The sequence below is a fragment of the Bubalus kerabau genome, chromosome 1, assembly GCF_029407905.1.
Source record: "Bubalus kerabau isolate K-KA32 ecotype Philippines breed swamp buffalo chromosome 1, PCC_UOA_SB_1v2, whole genome shotgun sequence".
NCBI lineage: Eukaryota > Metazoa > Chordata > Mammalia > Artiodactyla > Bovidae > Bubalus > Bubalus kerabau.
In genome coordinates this window covers 251516243-251535832 of record NC_073624.1, presented here as the reverse complement: position 1 = coordinate 251535832, position 19590 = coordinate 251516243, and the positions used below count along the sequence as shown (strand labels likewise).

Below are 19590 nucleotides of genomic sequence, written 5' to 3'. Positions count from 1 at the left end.
AGAACTAAAAAGCCTCTTGATGAAAGTGAAAGAGGAGAGTGAAAAGGCTGGCTTAGAACTCAATATTATAAAAACTAAGATTATGGCATCTGGCCCCATCACTTCATGGCCAATAGAAGTAAGAAAAGTGGAAGCAGTGACAGATTTTCTTCTCTTGGGCTGCAAAATCACTGTGGATGGTGACTGCAGCCATTAAATTAAAAGACGCTTGCTCCTTGGAAGGAAAGCTATGACAAAAAGCTAGACATCATATTAAAAAGCAGAGGCATCATTTTGCCCACAAAGGTCCATCTAGTCAAAACTAAGGTTTTTCCAGTAGTCATGTATGGATATGAGAGTTGGAAAATAAAGAAGGCTGAGTGCTGAAGAATTGATGCTTTGGAATCATGGTGCTGGGGAAGACTCCTGAGAGTCCTTTGGACTGCAAGGAGGTGAAACCAATCAATCCTAAAGGAAATCAACCCTGAATATTCATTGGAAGGACTTGATGGTGAAGCTGAGGCTCTAATACTTTGGCCACCTGATGTGAAGAGCAGACTCATTGGAAAAGACCCTGATGCTGGGAAAGATTGAGGGCAGAAGTGGGTGACAGAGGATGAGGTGATTAGATAGCATCACTGACTGAATGGACATGAATCTGAGCAAACTCAAGGAGATAGAGAAGGACAGGGAAGCCTGTCATACTGCAGTCCCTGGGGTCACAAAGAGTTGGACATGATATAACGATTGAACAACAATTGCCCTTTTTATGTTTATTGGAAGTCTAGAGGAGGGGGGGAAATTTCACTTTTCAAATTAGGCTATTTAGTTACCATGAAATATAGTTCATACAGGACATGCAGGATAAATGCTTATTTCTTTTCCTTTAACCAACAATTTTCAGACCAAGGAGTTGATGCCCTAGATACTCCCAATGGTGTCCAACGAGTTAGGTTTGGAGTCTGTTCTGCTCCTCTCTGTCTGCCTGTTGTCCCTCTCTCTCTCTCTCTCGCCCACTCTCTATCCCCCTTCCTTCTCTAACATTATGAGCTCATGGCTTTTTTAAATAACAGAAATACCTTCGAGATATAGAGGGCTGGGTTCCAGACTAACAATAAAGCAAATATCACAATACAGTGAGTCAAACAAATTTTTTGGTCTCCCAGTATATGTAAAAGTTATGTTTATACTATACTGTAGACTATTAAGTGAGCAATAACATTAAGTATAAAACCACAATATATAAACAAAAAATACTTTATTGCTAAAAAATGCTAACCATCATCTAAGCCTTCAGCAAGTCATAATCATTTTGCTGGTGGAGTGTCTTGCCTTTATGTTGATGGCTGCTGACTCATGATGGTGGTGGTTGATGAAGGTTGGGATGGCTGTGGCAGTTTCTTAAAATAAGACAACAGTGAAGTCTACCACATCAATTGACTCTTTCACCAATGATTTCTCAGTAGCATGCAGTGCTGTTTGATAGCATTTTACCCATTCCCTGGTGGTCCAGTGATATGACTCCATGCTTTCATGTTCATGACCCAAGTGCAGGATCCTACACTCTGCACAGTGTGGCCAAAAAAATAAAAATAAATAAATAAATTGGAGTCTGTCTTCACAAACCCTGCTACTGCTTTATCAACTAAGTTTATATAATATTCTAAATATTTTGTTGTCAGTTCTTCACAGAATCTTCACCACGAGTAAATTCTATCTCAAGAAACCACTTTCTTTGCTCATCCATAAGAAGCAACTCATCTTTTCAAGTTTTATCATGAGACTCCAGCAAGTGAGTCACATCTTCAGTCTCCACTTCTAACTCCAGTTCTCTTGCTATTTCTACCATATCTACAGTAACTTCCTCTACTGAAGTCTTAAACCCCTCAAAGTCATCCATGAGAGTTGGAATGAACTTCTTCCAAATTCCTGTTAATGTTGACATTTTGATTTCTCCCAATGAATTACAAATGTTCTTCATGGCATCTTGAATGGTAAATCCTTTCCAGAAGGCTTTCAATTGACTTTGACCAGATTCACCTGAGGAGTCACTATTACAGACTTATGAAATGTATTTCTTACAAAATGAGACTTGAAAGTTGAAAATACTCCTTGATCCACGGGCCACAGAATGGATGTTGTATTAGTAAGCATAAAAACAATTTTAATCTTGTTGTACATCTCCCTCAGAGCTCTTGGGTAACTAGGTATGTAGTCAATGAGCAGTACTATTTGAATGAATCTTTTTTTCTGAATGGTGTCTCAACAGTGGGCTTAATATATTGAGATGCTATAAATAGATGTGCTGTCATCCAGGATTTTTTGCTCCAGTTATAGAAAATGGGTAGAGTAGATTAAGCATAACCTAAAGGACCCTAAGATTTGCAGAACGATAAATGAACACTGGCTTCAACTTAAAGTCATCAGCTGCATTGCTGCTGCTGCTGCTACTGCTACTAAGTCGCTTCAGTTGTGTCCGACTCTGTGCGACCCCATGGACTGCAGCCTACCAGGCTTCTCCATCCGTGGGATTCTCCAGGCAAGAACACTGGAGTGGGTTGCCATTTCCTTCTCCAATGCATGAAAATGGAAAGTGAAAGTGAAGTCGCTCAGTCATGTCTGACTCTTAGCAACCCCATAGACTGCAGCCTACCAGGCTCCTCCATCCATGGGATTCTCCAGGCAAGAACACTGGAGTGGGGTGCCATTGCCTTCTCCCATCAGCTGCATTAGCCACTAACAAAAGATTCGGTCGGTCTGTTCTCTGAAGCTTTGAAGCCAGGCATTGACTTCTCCTCTGTAGCTATAAAGTCCTAGATGGCATCTTCTTTCAATAGAATACTGTTTTGTCAACACTGAAAATTGGTTGCTTAGTGTAGTCACCTTCATTAATGACCTTAGCTAGATCTAGATAACCTGCTGCAGCTTTTACATCAACACTTGCTGTTTCACCTTGCACTTTTTTGTTATGGAAATCGTTTCTTTCCTGAAACCTCATGAGTGAAACTCTGTCAAGCTTCAAACTTTTCCTCTGTAACTTCCTCACCTTTCTCGGCCTGCAAAGAATTGAAGAGTTAGAGCCTTGCTCTGGATTAGGTTTCAGCTTATGGGAAGTTGTGGCTAGTTTGATCTTCCCAACCACTAAAGCTTTCTCCTTAGAGAAAAGCAGTTTCACTTTCTTATTGTTCATGTCTTCACTGGAATAGCACATTTGATTTCCTTCAGGAGCTTCTCCTTTGCATCTACAACTTGGCTAACTGTTTCGTGCAAGAGGCCTAAATTTTGACCTGTCTCAGTTTTTGATATGCCTTCTTCACTAAGCTTAATCATTTCCAGTTTCTGATTTAAAGTGAGGCAATGCTTACTTTCACTTGAACACTTAGAGGCCATTGTAACATTGTTAATTGGTCTAATTTCAATATTGCAATGTCTCAGGGAATAGAGAGGCCTGAGGAGAGGGACAGAGATAGGGTAATGGCCAGTCAATGGAGCAATTAGGACACACACATTTATTAAGTTCACTGTTAATGGGCAGGGTTCGTGACACTCCAGAATAATCACAATACTAAATCAAACCTCACTGATCACAGATCACCATAACAAATATAATAATAATGAAAAAATGTGAAATACTGTGAAGATTATTGAAATGTGACATAGAGACATGAAGTGACCAAAGGATGTTGAAAAAATGGTACTGATAGACTTGCTCGACACAGGGTTGCCACAAACCTTCAATTTGTAAAACATACAATATCTACAAAGTGCAATAAAACAAGGTAACCCTTTAATGGGTTTCAAACAATTGCATTCATTGCTATTTACCATCTTCTGCTCTCCTTTCTTATTGTAGAAAATTCAGAATAATGTATCAGTGTGCTGTGCTGTGCTTAGTTGCGTCCAACTCTTTGCAACCCCGTGAACTATAGCCCTCCCAGCTCCTCTGTCCATAGGAATTCTCCAGGCAAGAATACTGGAGTGGGTTGCCATGCCCTCCTCCAGGAGAATCTTCCCAACCCAGGGATCCAACCCAGGTCTCCTGCACTGCAGGTGGATTATTTATCATCTGAGCCACCAGGGAAGCCCAAGAATACTGAATGGGTAGCCTATTCCTTCTCCAGGTGATCTTCCTGACCCAAGAATCTTACCAGCTGAGCTACCAGGGAAGCCCCAATATATCAATACTACAGTATATAGTTTTCATATAGTTTTCTGAAAACCTAACTAGAATTTCATTCAGACCAATCCAGTATACTTGGTGCTAATACACTTTCATAAAATTTTCTGAAAACCTAACTACAATTTCATTCATAGCATTATTTATCTAACAAAAGACACTGAAAATTTTAATCAACCACCTAAAAATGATAATCATACAATAACTGTCCACATGCCAAAAACTACGCTGAACTTTTAGAATGCAAATCTCATTTAATCCAAACAACAACCATGTTAGGTATTATTGTTATTCCTATTTTATAGGTAAAGAAAATGAAATTTGGCTACATTAAGTAAATCGTCTAAAATCCAGATAGTAGAGGACTATGGTAAAGGAAATAATGGTAGAGCAAGGATTTGTACTCAGGTCTATCTAACTCTGAAGCCTATGATCTTAACCACTATCTTTAATATCTGATACACCATCACATTAAACAATGGCTCTTAGGAAGAGTGTACCAACCTCCTGAGGGGTTTGGAGATGTTAGGAGTAGGAAAACAAAAACAGTCCTGACCAAATGCCAATAGAATTAAGCCCCACCAAAAAATACTGATTTAGAAGCATTCTCCTTAATCTGCATACCTCCAGATATGAAAAACTAGGACATTTTGAATATTTTAAGAAGTTTCTTTCTTTTAAAATTTTAAATTATTTATATGTTTCATTCACACTGTTTTTCTCATCAACTCTGAAGAAATAATGATATTTTGCCTTACCTAAAATGTTGAATTACACCAATTCTCTAAACATTGAAAGATAAAATGCTGCTGCTGCTAAGTCACTTCAGTCGTGTCCGACTCTGTGCGACCCCACAGATGGCAGCCCACCAGGCTCCCCCATCCCTGGGATTCTCCAGCAAGAACACTGGAGTGGGTTGCCATTTCCTTCTCCAATGCATGAAAGAGAAAAGTGAAAGTGAAGTCGTTCAGTCGTGCCCGACTCTTTGTGACCCCATGGACTGCAGCCCACCAGGCCCTTCTGTCCATGGGATTTTCCAGGCAACAGTACTGGAGTGGGGTGCCATCGCCTTCTCCAAAAGATAAAATGGGTGGTACCAAAGTGGTTTATGAACAAACCTGAAAATATGAGTGACAGTATACATACTCTTTAAAGAAGTCTCTTTATATAGGGATAAACAAAGTTCTTTTTAAAAATGAGGGGCAAGAAGGGGCAGAGCTGCTGCTGCTGCTGCTAAGTCGCTTCAGTTGTGTCCAACTCTGTGCAACCCCATAGACGGCAGACCACCAGTCTCCCCTGTCCCTGGGATTCTCCAGGCAAGAACACTGGAGTGGGTTGCCATTTCCTTCTCCAATGCATGAAAGTGAAAAGGGGCAGAGGGAGGCACTAAAAAGTTATATAAGAAACCTTTTGGGGATGATAGATATGCTCACTCTCATGATTGTGGTGAAGGTTCAAGGTCTGTACATACATCAAACTTATCAAATTATACACTTTAAATATGTGTAGTTTATTGTTTGTCAATTATATACCAATACAACTACTTTTAATACAAAAATTAATTTCTGGAGCCTAAAAAGTAAAAGTTTAAGTATTGTTTCCAAACAGTTCCACAAAGCCTGAGATGTAATAAGGATGGAAGTTTTAAGGAGATAACGAAGTAACCGATTCACAATTTCCTTCTTAAATAGGGTATGCTGCTGCTAAGTCGCTTCAGTCGTGTCCAACTCAGTGCGACCCGATAGACGGCAGTCCACCAGGCTCCCCCATCCCTGGGATTCTCCAGGCAAGAACACGGGAGTGGGTTGCCATTTCCTTCTCCAATGCATGAAAGTGAAAAGTGAAAGTGAAGTCGCTCAGCTGTGTCCGACTCTTAGCAACCCCATGGACTGCAGCCTACCAGGCTCCTCCGTCCATGGGATTCTCCAGGCAAGGGTACTGGAGTGGGGTGCCATTGACTGCAGAAACTAAGTAGCAAAAATACGAACATTCTAAAATACAGTAGAGAAGGATCTCTTTACCTGGAGTCCTTTATCCTAATTCAGATCAACAGCATGCATTGAAGCAAGGTGAGAAACCAGTCAACACCAGGCAGACACCCAATTCCAGAAGTCACCCACTGGACACACAGGGCCATGGCATGTGGGTTCAGTCCTCACTGTCTTTGGAAAGTATCTTTTTAAATTAGTTGCCAACATTTAAAAATTTAGATATTACCCTAAATCTTTTTTACTTTTCTTGGAAGATCTGGTAAACTCCTGGGCCCATGTTTCTAACCTGTCCTCAGGCCGAGCACTCTGGTCAGCCATAGGCCCCGACTCAGAGTCCACATTGTCTTGTCCCTAGCAGCTTGACCCAGTTACATTACCCCACCAGGTCTTCACAGACTCTTGAGTTTGCAATCCTTACCCTAAGGCTGTAAAGATTTTCTCTGATGAATGTTTTAGGGTTTTTTTGATAGTATCTATAGGCTCATGCCCACATTAAAGAGAAGATCCTTAATTAGAGGCATAATTCTCACTCCAAAGGGTAGGCAGCTTTTCTAACTCGGCAGAAAGTGGCAGCAAACAAGAAACTAGACTTAGCCATCCCCATCCTTGAAGTGGAGGCAAGGCCAAGAATAAAAACAAATCCTGGAAACCATCTCTTATGGCACTACTTTCAACAAATTCAGTGAAGAAACTTCTGACATATAATTCCCCCCTGGAGATCTTCCCCAAAGCCCCCCAACACACACACACACACACACACACACACCCAGCTTCCTCTCTAACCTTCCCCTCCACCACTCTACTAGGTCCCTGAAATGGTAAGGAATCTATTATTCAGCCTCTAGCTTAAGATAAAAGAAGAAATTCTTTTTTTTTTTAAGCTGGTGAAAGGGAAACTTCCCAAAGTATAATCACACAAATTATTACAGGATAAAATAGGTCAGAAATCTATTCTCATCCAATGAATAAACAACCAACATTTTAACCATTATATATCAGAAGCATTAACATCAAAATCACGAAGAAGACAAAGAAATCTGTTATTACTATTAACAGTTTTCTACTCAGTTTGTAAAAATAATAGAGAGAATATTACAAAGAAGGCAAGAAAAAACTCCTCATTTGTAGATAGCCTCATTCTACTTAGAATACACAACAGAAATTACCGAAAAATTATGAAAATTAGGAGAATTTAGTAAGATGAATGGTTACAAAAGTAATATATAAAAATTAGTAGTTTCTTTATATGTTGATAATAATTATAGAAGAAATAAGATTAGAAATTCAAACATAACAGAAAGCAAAATTATAAAATACTCAGCACCAAAAATAATAAAAGGTACTATTAAGATCATATTATCCTAGACTGAGAGACACCTTAAGGGTTTATGAACTGTCCCATCATTAACTTACAGAGTAGGGCTGGAATCTACCACAAGAAATTGACTCTACACTTTTGAACCCTGACATGAAGCCCGTGCCAAAGCTTAGCTGACATACCACCCAAGAAAAATCATGGCTTCTCTCCCCAGTGACAATCTGAACCTGATCAAGACCTGCATTTCCCTGGCCTCTAGTTCTGAATCATAAGAATCAGCCCAAAAATGTTCACATTTCTCAGATTTCATACAGGAAACAGAGACACAAGATTTCACCACTGTTTCACAAATCAGATAAAACATCAAATAGAAAAAACTTATTCTCTAAAAAAGGGATTTCAAAGACCTCTTAAAGAGCTTTAGGCAGAGAATCTTACTAAATATATGTGTGGAAATAAATGAGTATATAGACTTTTTACATTACTATTACTAAATAGAACCAAAAGAAAGAATATTTTGGAATGTGTTTATATTATTAAGAAATTCCCAAAGATACATGTGTTTATATTATTAAGAAATCCTCCAAAGCTATGGTTTTTCCAGTGGTCATGTATGGATGGATGTGAGAGTTGGACTATAAAGAAAGCTGAGAGCCAAAGAACTGATGCTTTTGAACTGTAGTGTTGGAGAAGACTCTTGAGAGTCTCTTGGACTGCAAGGAGATCAAACCAGTCAATCCTAAAGGAAATCAGTCCTGAATATTCATTGGAAGGACTGATGCTGAAGCTGAAACTCCAATACGTTGGCCACCTGATGCAAAGAACTGACTCACTGATGCTGGGAAAGACTGAAGTGGGAGGAGAAGGGGACGACAGAGGATAAGATGGTTGGATGGCATCACTGACTCAATGGACATGAGTTTGAGTAAACTCTGGGAGTTGGTGATGGACAGGGAAGCCTGGAGTGCTGCAGTACATGGGGTGGCAAAGAGTCGGACACAACTGAACGACTGAACTGAACTGAACAGTCCTCCATAATTCAGAATTTGTGATTATTTGACCATGGTTTGATGTCTGGATTATCTTTTCACTCTCTGGACAAAAGTAGTTTCCTAAGAAAATTAATAGAATAAACAAATGGTTTGAAGCACCACAGAAGCATCTGTTTACATTTAGATAATTAATATGCTAAGCACTCTTATCTATTAAATTAAAGCAGGTCACCTAAGGACTTTTCTAGATAATACTTCATTAGCCTAATTATAATGAGTATATATAGCTAAAGTAATAAAATGGACATCTGTTTTAAAACATTCTTCAATTTAAGCCTTTTACTAAATCAAACTAGCTTTCGTACATTACTTTCAATTACTGAGGTTTTAAGTGGGGAAAAATAAAAACCTCCATCGAAATAGAAAATAAAATTCTTACCTTTGAAGCTCTCCATTCCCAACCATCACCTATCTTCTGTGAATGTTTAATGAATTCTGAACAATAATGCTGGAATGTTTTTTCTCCAAAGAACTCATTTTCTTCCATACTAAATGAGAACTGAAATATAAAAACTAAGTATTAACATCAGCTGTGGAATGAATACTGAAAGGAATTCTGCTAATTCATGTATTTCTTTAAACAAACCAAAATTTGGCATGTACATTGGAAAATAACCCCAGAGCCATTCCAAAAAAAAAAAAGTGTTTTGTTTGCATCTTTCTCTCCCTATCCCCATCTTTTAATCAGGAAGAAAATGTGATCAACAAAAAAACTCAAAACCTAGTTTTTGAGTTGTAACAAATACATATCTATGGTTCAAAAAGTCTAGTTTGTCCATAAATTTAGTTTCAAGTGTTTATATTATCTCCCTTCTAAGTTAATGCTCCCAAACAACCTCCTCAGACTTCCTTCTCTATCTCCCACCTTAGCTCGTATATAAACAGCATGACAGTGATTAGTGGAGCGGGGCCATTCTTCCCACTTTATTCAAGTTCAACTCACTAACAAATGATGTTTCAAAGCCTAAAGTAACTGTTTCACAAGGTGTAAGGTTATGATCACCTAATTCATTATCTACTTTATTGATTCAGCAAATGTGACAAATCAAAGATTATCCATATATTTGTTACATAAATCTGTCCAAAACATGAAATACTGTTTATATAAAGAAAACTTTAGAGCATCTGAAAGGAAACTCACAGATTATATAGTTCCAGTCTCCTAATGAGAAAAGTTGGACCAAGTGAATGCCCACATTTTCTTTGTTAGTGATAAGCATCATCAGACAATTTAGCACTTGGTAACTGCTTACTATGTTAGGTACTTATGCTGGACACTTCACATTCCCACCTAATCTTCACACAACCCAATGGCTGTTGCTGTCTTCATTCCTCAAAAGAAAAAGGGAAAGTGATCTGTTCAAGAATGTAGTTGTTGTTTAGTCGGTCAGTCATATCCAACTTTTTTGCAACCCCACAGACTGTCACCCACCAGGGTACCATGTCCATGGTATTTCCCAGGCAAGAATACTGGAGTGGGTTGCCATTTCATTCTCCAGGGGATCTTCCAGAACCAGGGATCAAACCTGCATCTCCTGCATTGGCAGGCGGATTCCTTACCACTGAGCCACCAGGGAATCTCAAGAATATAAATGAGGAAAACTCAAAGATGCAAATGAAGAAAACTTCGAACCCCAGTTCGACTCCAGGGCCAAAGATCTATCTATACTAGCTGATTCCCAGTACAGTGTTCTTTCTGACTATTCAAATTTACTATGACCTACATAAGAATTTGTTCATTCATCCAATAAACACATATCGAATTTCTACTAAGTAGTAGGCACCATGCATAGACAAAGGTTAGATACACAAAAATGAAAAAATATATAATCCTTGCTCTGTAAGAACTTATCTTGCAATGAAGGAGATAACCAGTAACAATAATTACAGTAGAAGCTTTCTTAACCAAGCACCACCAACTTGCCAGATTAAATGACACAATGTCTACTCCCTCTATAAAACACTGACTACAGCATGCTTATTATGAAGCATCTCTGCTCCTATCAGTTGAGTGTAAAGTTCACAAACCACATTCATGTATCATAAATACATACTTTAATGCAACACAAATCAGTAAAATGTAAGTAAAAAAAGATAACTGTTATTTCTATGATGTAGACTTTATAAAGACTTGGAAAGATGATAAAGGCAAGGCTTTATATGAAAATATATACTACTGAACTAGTTATAGACAATACAATTGAAAAGACTGACTTGGGGAAACAAACCAAGGATTCTGCACTCAGACTGTTGCACAAGTGGCTTATGTTCTTTCTTTTAAACCCAAACCAGAAATTTAGAGAATGCATTCCACATTCAGTATAATTAAGAATAAACAATGAATTCCAACCAAGTACCCATACTCAAAGAAAATGCCTTGGTAATACATGGGAAAACTGGCAAATTAATATATTTATATGTTTTAAGTTAAAACAAAATGTTTTAAGTACATAAGTATAATTTTTCTAATTCTAGCTTTAATCAAATTTTTCAATTAAGAGCTCACCTCTCAATTCTGATAGCACTGGAAAAAAGGACTTCAAGTTAAAGTATACAATGGAGCAATGCACAGATTATGATAGGCACAAGAAGAGTCCCTAACAAAGAGGGGAAGGTGTGGGAAAGTGTGTGGTGGGAGTGGAGTTGAATCTGTAAGGTATGTAGGAGTTTTTGCAGGGTAACTGTCAGTGAGTGAATCCCAGGGATTGGAAGAGTGGTCCACGCAGGGAGGATAGTGTGAACCAAGGTAAGTAAGGGTGTAAAGAACTGCAAGTTTGATGCCACCAACATGATAATAAGGTAAATATATGAAGAGGGACTTCCCTGGTGGTCCAATGGCTAAGACTCTGCACTCCCAATGCAAGGGGCCTGGGTTTGATTCCTGGTCAGGTAACTAGATCCTATATGTTGCAACTGAAAAAAGATCCTGCATGTCACAACTAAGACCCAGCACAACCAAATAAACAAATAAAAATATTTTGTTTTAAAGAGATAGGCAGAGAGTAAGGGCAGGTAGAGATAGTCAAATCCTGTGCAAATTGAATCCATCTGCACCCACTAATGGAGCAGAAATGGATGGGAAGGGCCTCAAAGATACCAGATAGACTAGTAATGAACTTCCTTGACAGGATGCTTGTGTGTCATGCCAGAGTTTGAACCATTTCCATAGGAAACAGAGAATCAGAAGTTAGAGCTGAAAAGTCAGAACAGTATCGGTGGTTGGGCTTTCCTTGTGGCTCAGCTGGCAAAGAATTCGCCTGCAATGTGGGAGACCCGGGATCGATCTCTGGCCTGGGAAGATCCCCTGGAGAAGGGAAAGGCTACCCACTCCAATACTCTGGCCTAGAGAATTCCATGGACTCTATAGTCCATGGGGTCTCAAAAAGTCCCACACCACTGAGCGACTTTCACTTTCACATTCCATGGAGTATGTATCTAAAGGGCACAGCTTGAGGGCAGGGAGGAGAGTTAGAAGCTGTTACAGTGGTCTATGAAAGGTCATGAGAAGCTAAACCCAGGCAATGAAAGGGAGCAGAAAGAATTGTTTTAGTTGCTGAGTCGTGTCTGACTCTCTTGTGACCCTATTAGACTGCAGCCCACCAGGCTCCTCTGTCTGTGGGACTTTCCAGGCAAGATTACTGGAGTGGATCACCAGTCCCTGCTCCAGGGGATCTTCCCGACCTAGGGATGGAACCTGCGTCTCCATATCTCCTGCACTGCAGGTGGATTCTCTACCACTGAGCCACCATGGGGGAAGCCCTGCAGAAAGAATACGGATCTTCAATTATGGAGAAAGGCCAAGATGAACTTAAAAGATCTGAAATTCATTTGTTTAAAAGAGACAAATGAAACCATGAGAGTAAATATTGCAAGCTGGAATGCATATGGCAGATTCTTAATATGGCTTCTGGTGGATCATGAAATTTTACACTAAATTTTGTATGTATACTCCTACCTATATTTTGAAAAGGAAAGATTCTAAAATTTTCAACAGATTGCTTGAGGAGTCTTAACCAAAAAGTTAGGAACCTCTCTCTGTGCATAGTGAAAAGAGCAGTGGGTTGAGAAAGAAACCTTCAGAGCAGCAGCACTTAAGGGACCTATAGAGGTAGAAGAATAAACACAAGAGCTAGAGAATAAGGAAGGAGGTATTAGGAGATCCCAGGAAGAGCAATGCCACAGAGCCAGGGAATAAAGGTTTCAAGGGAGTAGACAATAACCAACAAAGAACCAACACTGTCGAAAGAAAAGAGAGACCCATTAAGAAAAGGGCTGAAAACATGTATGGAACTTGAAAATGAAGCAGTCATTGATGCCTTAGTGAGCAGTTTCAGCAATAGTAGAGAAAGCAGGCTGTGATGGGCTGAGGAGAAAACTACATGTGCAGAAATAAGCAAAAAATTTGTAGACTACTTTTCAAAAACTTTGATTGGAAAGTAGATACAAATGGTAACCAAAGCAGTACATAGGCTTAAGGGAGGATATTGTTTTTCCTAAGAAAGGAGATAAAAATATATGTTTAAGCTGAACAAAGGGTGTTGGAGAGAGGGAAAAGTTGAAAATACCAAATAGAGAAAGTGAGTGATGAAACAATATCCTAAAGGGGCTGGGAGGAGATAATAGTCATCAGTACCGGAGGATGGATATGAGTAACAAGACACCCCTTGCAATTGGAGGAAAGGCATTTGAGGATGAATATTAAGGAAGACAAAGTCTGATGATCACAAGATTTTCAGATACAGGGGCAGAGGGCAGTGAGGTGTTTGAGGAAGCAAGTATAGATTAGGAATTGCTAGTGAAGAAGATGAGAGGACAGCATTTAAAGATGAGCAGACACAAGGGAAGGCCCAGAACAGGCTGGGAGCCTGAATTTGTAGTACAGCATTCTATGAGGTATTGTGGTTGCCTTCAGCAGTGCTCAGCTCAGTTCCCCTTGTCAGAACCAGCAGAGAGGGCTGCACTGACTACACATGAAGCTGAGTTTTGCGGCTGAGTCAGTGACAGGAGAAGGGTGAAAGAAGGAAAAGAATATGCTACTGAGAACAACAGCTCCAAGGTCCAGATTATGTAAAAAAAGAAATGATGCTGAGAAGGGGCTGGGAAAATATGGCAGTATCAAGAATTATTACATATGAAAGATGGTGAAGAACAACTGCAGTGAAAGGAGGGAAATCAAAGAATGGGAAGACTATGAGACTTAGGACTTGAGAAGGTCTCGGCTGCGGCCATGGAAGTTAAATATATAAAGTAGCTTGGAAATGAAGGTCACCGGAGCTCAGGAAGTTTAAAAAACTATAAGACATAATGTTTGCTGTCTTCCACACAGACACTTAAGTTACTTAGGATTATTATGAGAGCTATCAGGAACAGAGAGCTCTTTTAAAAATATAGAAGTTCAACTAAGAGATTTAGAAATGACAACAGGCAAATGGTAGAAGACAGTAGAGCACAGAGGTGGTAAGTGTGGAATACAATGCCAAGACCATCAAGAATAATCACTAATAAACCAATACCTTTTTTACGATAGCGAGAGCACAGCCTTGGATTCCTTCTCAAGATGGCGCTCAAGGCACCCACTACCAGTGATTACGGACAGCATGTGAGAAAAAAAGACTACGCTGTCGCATCTGGTAGAGCTGAATTTCATGAGCCTCAAAGTAGCAGGACTATTTCCACGATGCTGAAGAAGTAACCCTAAAATTGGCTCTGCAGAAGTGGGGGTTACCAGCAATCTCAATATCCTGAGCCTTGCAGGGTGGAAGAAAAAACAGCCTCCATTCAAAGAGGGTTTTCAGTTTTTTTGTTGTTGTTTATAAGTCAAGTTTCCTTGAAAACGACTTGGTGGAAGCACTAACCTGCGCAGATGTTAACATCACATAAGATACGTGTAGAAACACTATATCCGCATGCCACTCCCACCCTGGAGAGTCACAACTGCACACTGTATGAGGAAACTAATAACTCAGGGTTTCCCAACTCTTTTGACCACAAAATTCCTTTTCTTGGTAACATTTTTTAATACCTTACTCCACGGAATGTAATAAAGGAAATAATGGATGAAGGGTTTAGGTTTTTTGTTTCTTGGTTGGTTTGTTTTTTAACTGTGGATGTGTGCTCCTGAGGTCACAATGGAAAATCTGAGAGGAACAGGGGAACAGTAGGAGAACAGGTTTGGGAAGAGAAAGCACAGAGTACAGGAATAAAGTACAGTAGAGTCAATAAGCTGCAGGGGCTTCAATGAAGGCAGTCAAATGTTTCAAGGATATAAGTGAGATCTCCAGTTTACATGCAAAATTCTGGTTAACAAGCTGTTTCAGTGCACATATAAATTGAGAAAGTGACATCTAAGAAATCTGTAAAAGGAAGAACAGAAGCTAACTTAGCAAAAGGAGGAGGTAAAGGAAACAGAATGTGCAAAACCCCAAGAAATTCTGGTAATTGAAAAACTCTTGTGTAACTGAATTAGAGGTAGAGGAAGGGTACTGAGAAAACTACAGCTGATGAAGAGGGCCTTGTAGCCTGAGGGCTCAAAAGGTTTTGAAAGTGGGAGTAAACTGATCAGATAAGCATTTTGGCTTCCAAAGGCGAATACAGATCTAATCTGACTCGACAGAGATCAGTGATTCAAGACTTCCCTGGTGGCTCAGACGGTAAAGCGTCTGCCTACAATGCAGGAGACCAGGGTTCGATCCCTGGGTCAGAAAGATCCCCTGGAGAAGGAAATAGCAACCGACTCCAGTATTCTTGCCTGGAAAATCCCATGGACCGAGGAGCCTGGTAGGCTATAGTCCATGGGGTCACAAAGAGTTGGAAAGGACTAAGGGACTTCACTTTCACTTTCAAAATGATTCAGGAGAGACACAATAGTATTAAACAAAGACTGGCAGTAGGGTAGAAGAGGGACAGATTCAAAAGGTATTTTGATAGTGTAATATACTCATTACAACACTTGGCTGGTCTTGGTATGTAAGCAATTGGTGGGAGAAAAGGTTCAAGAAACAGTCTTAGCTCTTTGCCTTAAGTGGTAGTCTCTGCCTAGGTAGCACAGTGGTAAAGAATCTGCCTGCCAATGCAGGAGAGGCAGGTTCAATTCCTGGGTCAGGAAGACCCCCTGGAGGACGAAATAGCAACCCACTCCAGTATTCTTGCCTGAAAAACTCCATGGACAGAGAAGCCTGGTGGGCTACAGTCTGTGAAGTTGCATAGAGTCAGACATAACTGAGCAACTGAGCACACACATACCTGATGGGCTGAAACAGATCCCTGGAGGAAAAGCAGGTTTGGGAAGTGAGATGGTAGCACCCTTGAGTTTGATTTTAAAATATCTGTGCAGTACCCAAGCAAAGACATCCAGCAGGCATTTTGAGTCTGGAACTCAGGAGGAAAGAGAAATCTGAGCTAGGAATATTAATTCTCAATCAACATTTCATAGATAACAGAACACATGTGATCACTTAGGGAGAGGATACTGAATGAGAATAGGAAGACTAAAACAAAGCAGTTACAGAAATAATTTTTCCAACTGTATGATGACCTTGACATATACTGCTGTTGCTGCTGCTAAGTTGCTTCAGTCATGTCTGACTCTGTGCGACCCCATAGACGGCAGCCCACCAGGCTCCCCCGTTCCCGGGATTCTCCAGGCAAGAATACTGGAGTGGGTTGCCATTTCCCTCTCCAATGCATGAAAAGGAAAAGTGAAAGTGAAGTCACTCAGTCGTGTCCGACTCTTAGAGACCCCAGGGACTGCAGCCTACCAGGCTCCTCCGTCCATGGGATTTTCCAGGCAAGAGTACTGGAGCGGGGTGCCATTGCCTTCTCCTAAGAGATACTAAATCAAAGAAAAATTGAACTTAATTCATAAAGAATACTAAAACATTTTGGAACATTTTATAAATTCCAAACAAACCCTTACTTAATAACAAAATTGAACCAAGTAAAAACACTCCATTCCCTAAGCCCTCCAGTTACTTGAGGTTTACTAAACTATTCAAAATGTTAGTCAAAACATAAAATTTCACTCAGTAGCCATAGTTTATCTAATTAACAGCACTGTGCCACTAGCAAGATGACTGAACATCAAAGCACTAATTAATTTTTGGTTGAATACTTTTAAAAATTATCTAAGGACTAGGCTTTGCTCAAGGAAGTTACATATAATAAAAAAAACACTTATGGCTTGATTATAAAATTAGGAACTATATTATATTAAAATGATATCCATCTCAATTCAAATCATCATAATATGGTATAATGAAATATCACTGAGTAATTATTACCTCTTTGCTCAAGTAAGAATATTTCAACTCATTAAAAACGCAAATAAAATACAATCAACATTTTTATATGTACTTTTCAAATTGCAACACACTGGTCCTTTACCAGGTTCACAGTCTAGTAGGGACAAAAATTAGAATCGTAGAACTATAAGAAGGTTGGAATTATGGTCAAAAATAGAAACAACCACAACTGCAACTTATTAAGCAATAATGGCAAGAATAATCCTTATTTTGCACATGAAAAACCTGAGACATGTGAATTGCTTATGTTTCCAGACTTAAGCTATCTTCAGACCAGAGGTAAAAACAGAATACAGATGAACTATCAGTAAAAGACAAATTCCAATTCTCATCTATCCTAAACAATGAAACTCTCATCTCTTACTACAAAGAAAAGTTAGAAATATGTCAAAACTCTTCTGTGTCAAAGTGTAAGTTGTTAGTACATCTATTTTGCTTGAGTTTCACTCTTGCTGAACAGCTGTTTGTTTTGAACTCAAACAATCAAAACCTTATTTTAAGTGCTCAAATAGAGGCTAAAGTTTGGAAAGGTAGAATAATTTTTTTTCCTCACCAAGTGAAAGCAGTCTTTCTAAACTATGTGTTAGCCCTAAACTAGACAGTGTGAAGAAGCTTATTCTGCTGCTATTTAGTTCAGTTCAGTTCAGTCGCTCAGTTGTGTCCAACTCTTTGCAACCCCATGTACTGCATGCAGCACACCAGGCCTCCCTGTCCATCCTCAACTCCCAGAGCTTACTCAAACTCATGTCCATCGAGTCGGTGATGCCATCCAACCATCTCATCCTCTGTCGGCCCCTTCTCCTCCTGCCTTCAATCTTTCCCAGCGTCAGGGTCTTTTCCGATGAGTCATCCAAAGAGCTGATATTAAATATTATCTTTTCAGAAAAGTAACCCCAATGAATTCTAACACTGTGTATATAATCATTGTTCAAATAATTCTTTTTAATTTTAAAAACAATTCTTTTCACTTCTCTCCACATGGGGCTCTCCACATATTTTAATGAGATTTTTTAATCTAATGTGTGGGTAACTGATTCTCTGTTTTAGGGATTTTTGGTTTTGGTTTTTGAGTCAGAGATATTTGTTTTAATGAATCTATAAATCAGTGTATATCAGAGTCATAATAAGACTAAAACATTTTAAGAAATATAAATTTCCCCAGAACTTCAGATCATTTACAAAAATAAGATTATCACAGAACATACTATGAATACTTTGAAACATTAAAGATCATTTGTAACTAATAAAAGTAGGCAACTTCCTCTGTCCTTGTCCCTCCCTGCAGCAATTCTACATTTTAACTGGAGATGTAGGCTCTTTCCTTAAAAATGCATTCAATTAGGAAACTGAACTCAACCTATTATCTTTATATGAATTTGGCTGGAATTAATTTAAATTAATTAATCATTTACCTAGCAGGGTCCTTGGGTAGTAGCCCTCAAATTTTTAAGAGTAAAGAAGCACCCAGGGTATAAATTTAAAAGTAGAATCCTAGGCCCAGACAAGAAACATCACCCAATTCTGAAGGCCCCAAAACAAGCATTTGTAATCAGCACTAGGGATACTTTTAAGGGTTCATGCTAGAACACCAGATTGTTTTAATAGGGATATTAATGGCCCTGGATTTCAAGGCATGTGGCAACCTGGGCGAGGCACAGCAGGCATGAGCCCAGTAATCCAATAAATAGCACTGTGTTGTACACTTAGTCGCTCAGTTGTGTCCGACTCTTTGTGACCCCATGGACTGCAGCCTGCCAGGCTCCTCTGTCTATGGGCATTCTCCAGGCAAGAATACTGGAATGGGTTGCCATGCCCTCCTCCAGGGGATCTTCCCAATCCAGGGATTGAACCCAGGTCTCCTGCACTGCAGGTGGATTCTTTACCATCTGAGCCACCAGGGAGGCCCAATAAAAAGCACAGGAAGCAGAAAAAGAGAAGAAGTTAGTTCAGGCTGCTTGACAGCAGTTGACCAACAAACTCAGCACTCCCTCTTTTCCTTCCCACTGAAACACACATCCCAAATCAAAGTTTAAATGGGATAATGCACTGTACCTAAACTGGGATTGAGGGACTTGGGATAGCTTTATTGGTAGCTGATGCTTTCTATGGCCTCTGCATCAAGAGGTCCAGTTAGGAAGAGGGTAAGAAGGCATCTAGTGTTAGTTGCTCAGTCGCGTCCGACTCTTTGCGACCCCACGGACTGTAGCCCACCAGTCTCCTCTGTCCAGGGGATTCTCCAGGCAAGAATACTGGAATGGATTGCCATTCCCTTCTCCAGAGGATCTTCCCAACCTATGGATCAAACCCTGGTCTCCTGCATTGCAGGCAAACTCTTTACCATTTGAGCTACAGGGAAGACCTCAAGAAGGCATCTAGCTCTCCTCAATTCTATATTTCCTTCAGAAAAAAAAAAGAGCCTGCAGTGCCCCCACAGTGTGGCGCTGAGGACAGAATTCATGCGACTGCTTTCTTTCCTCAAATCTCCCTCATATTCCAAGCACCTAGGGAGCATTTCCTTCAGAGAAATTTTATGCAGTGGTATGAGGGAGCTGGATTGTATCAGAGAATCAGCTGTTAAGTTTTCAGGAGTTCGGGGAGCTAGTTGATATCAAGTTGGCAACTTGAAATTAACCACAACAGGAATATTTACACCACAGAAACTGACAAATGCCACAACTGGCTTCCAATACCCATTGGTAATTCTCTTTCAAGATCATTATCTCTCAATGATACAATGTTCATGGCCAGAAATGGAAGGTGAAGCCTGTAGAGA

The 19590-nt window shown here is 39.7% G+C and overlaps 1 protein-coding gene across 4 annotated transcripts in view; it reads right to left on the bottom strand.

Annotated features, from left to right (window-relative positions):
* Positions 1–19590, bottom strand: part of ATG10 (autophagy related 10) — a 259329-nt gene that overhangs the window by 232847 nt on the left and 6892 nt on the right. For 2 of the 4 annotated variants that reach the window (XM_055563110.1, XM_055563119.1), the window contains exon 2: positions 8897–9016. In XM_055563110.1, the coding sequence (XP_055419085.1) occupies positions 8897–9016 (120 nt within the window). Of the gene's footprint in view, positions 1–8896; positions 9017–15759; positions 15883–17553; positions 17672–19590 lie in introns of those variants that run through there. The other 2 variants (XM_055563126.1, XM_055563102.1) reach the window with 2 other exon arrangements.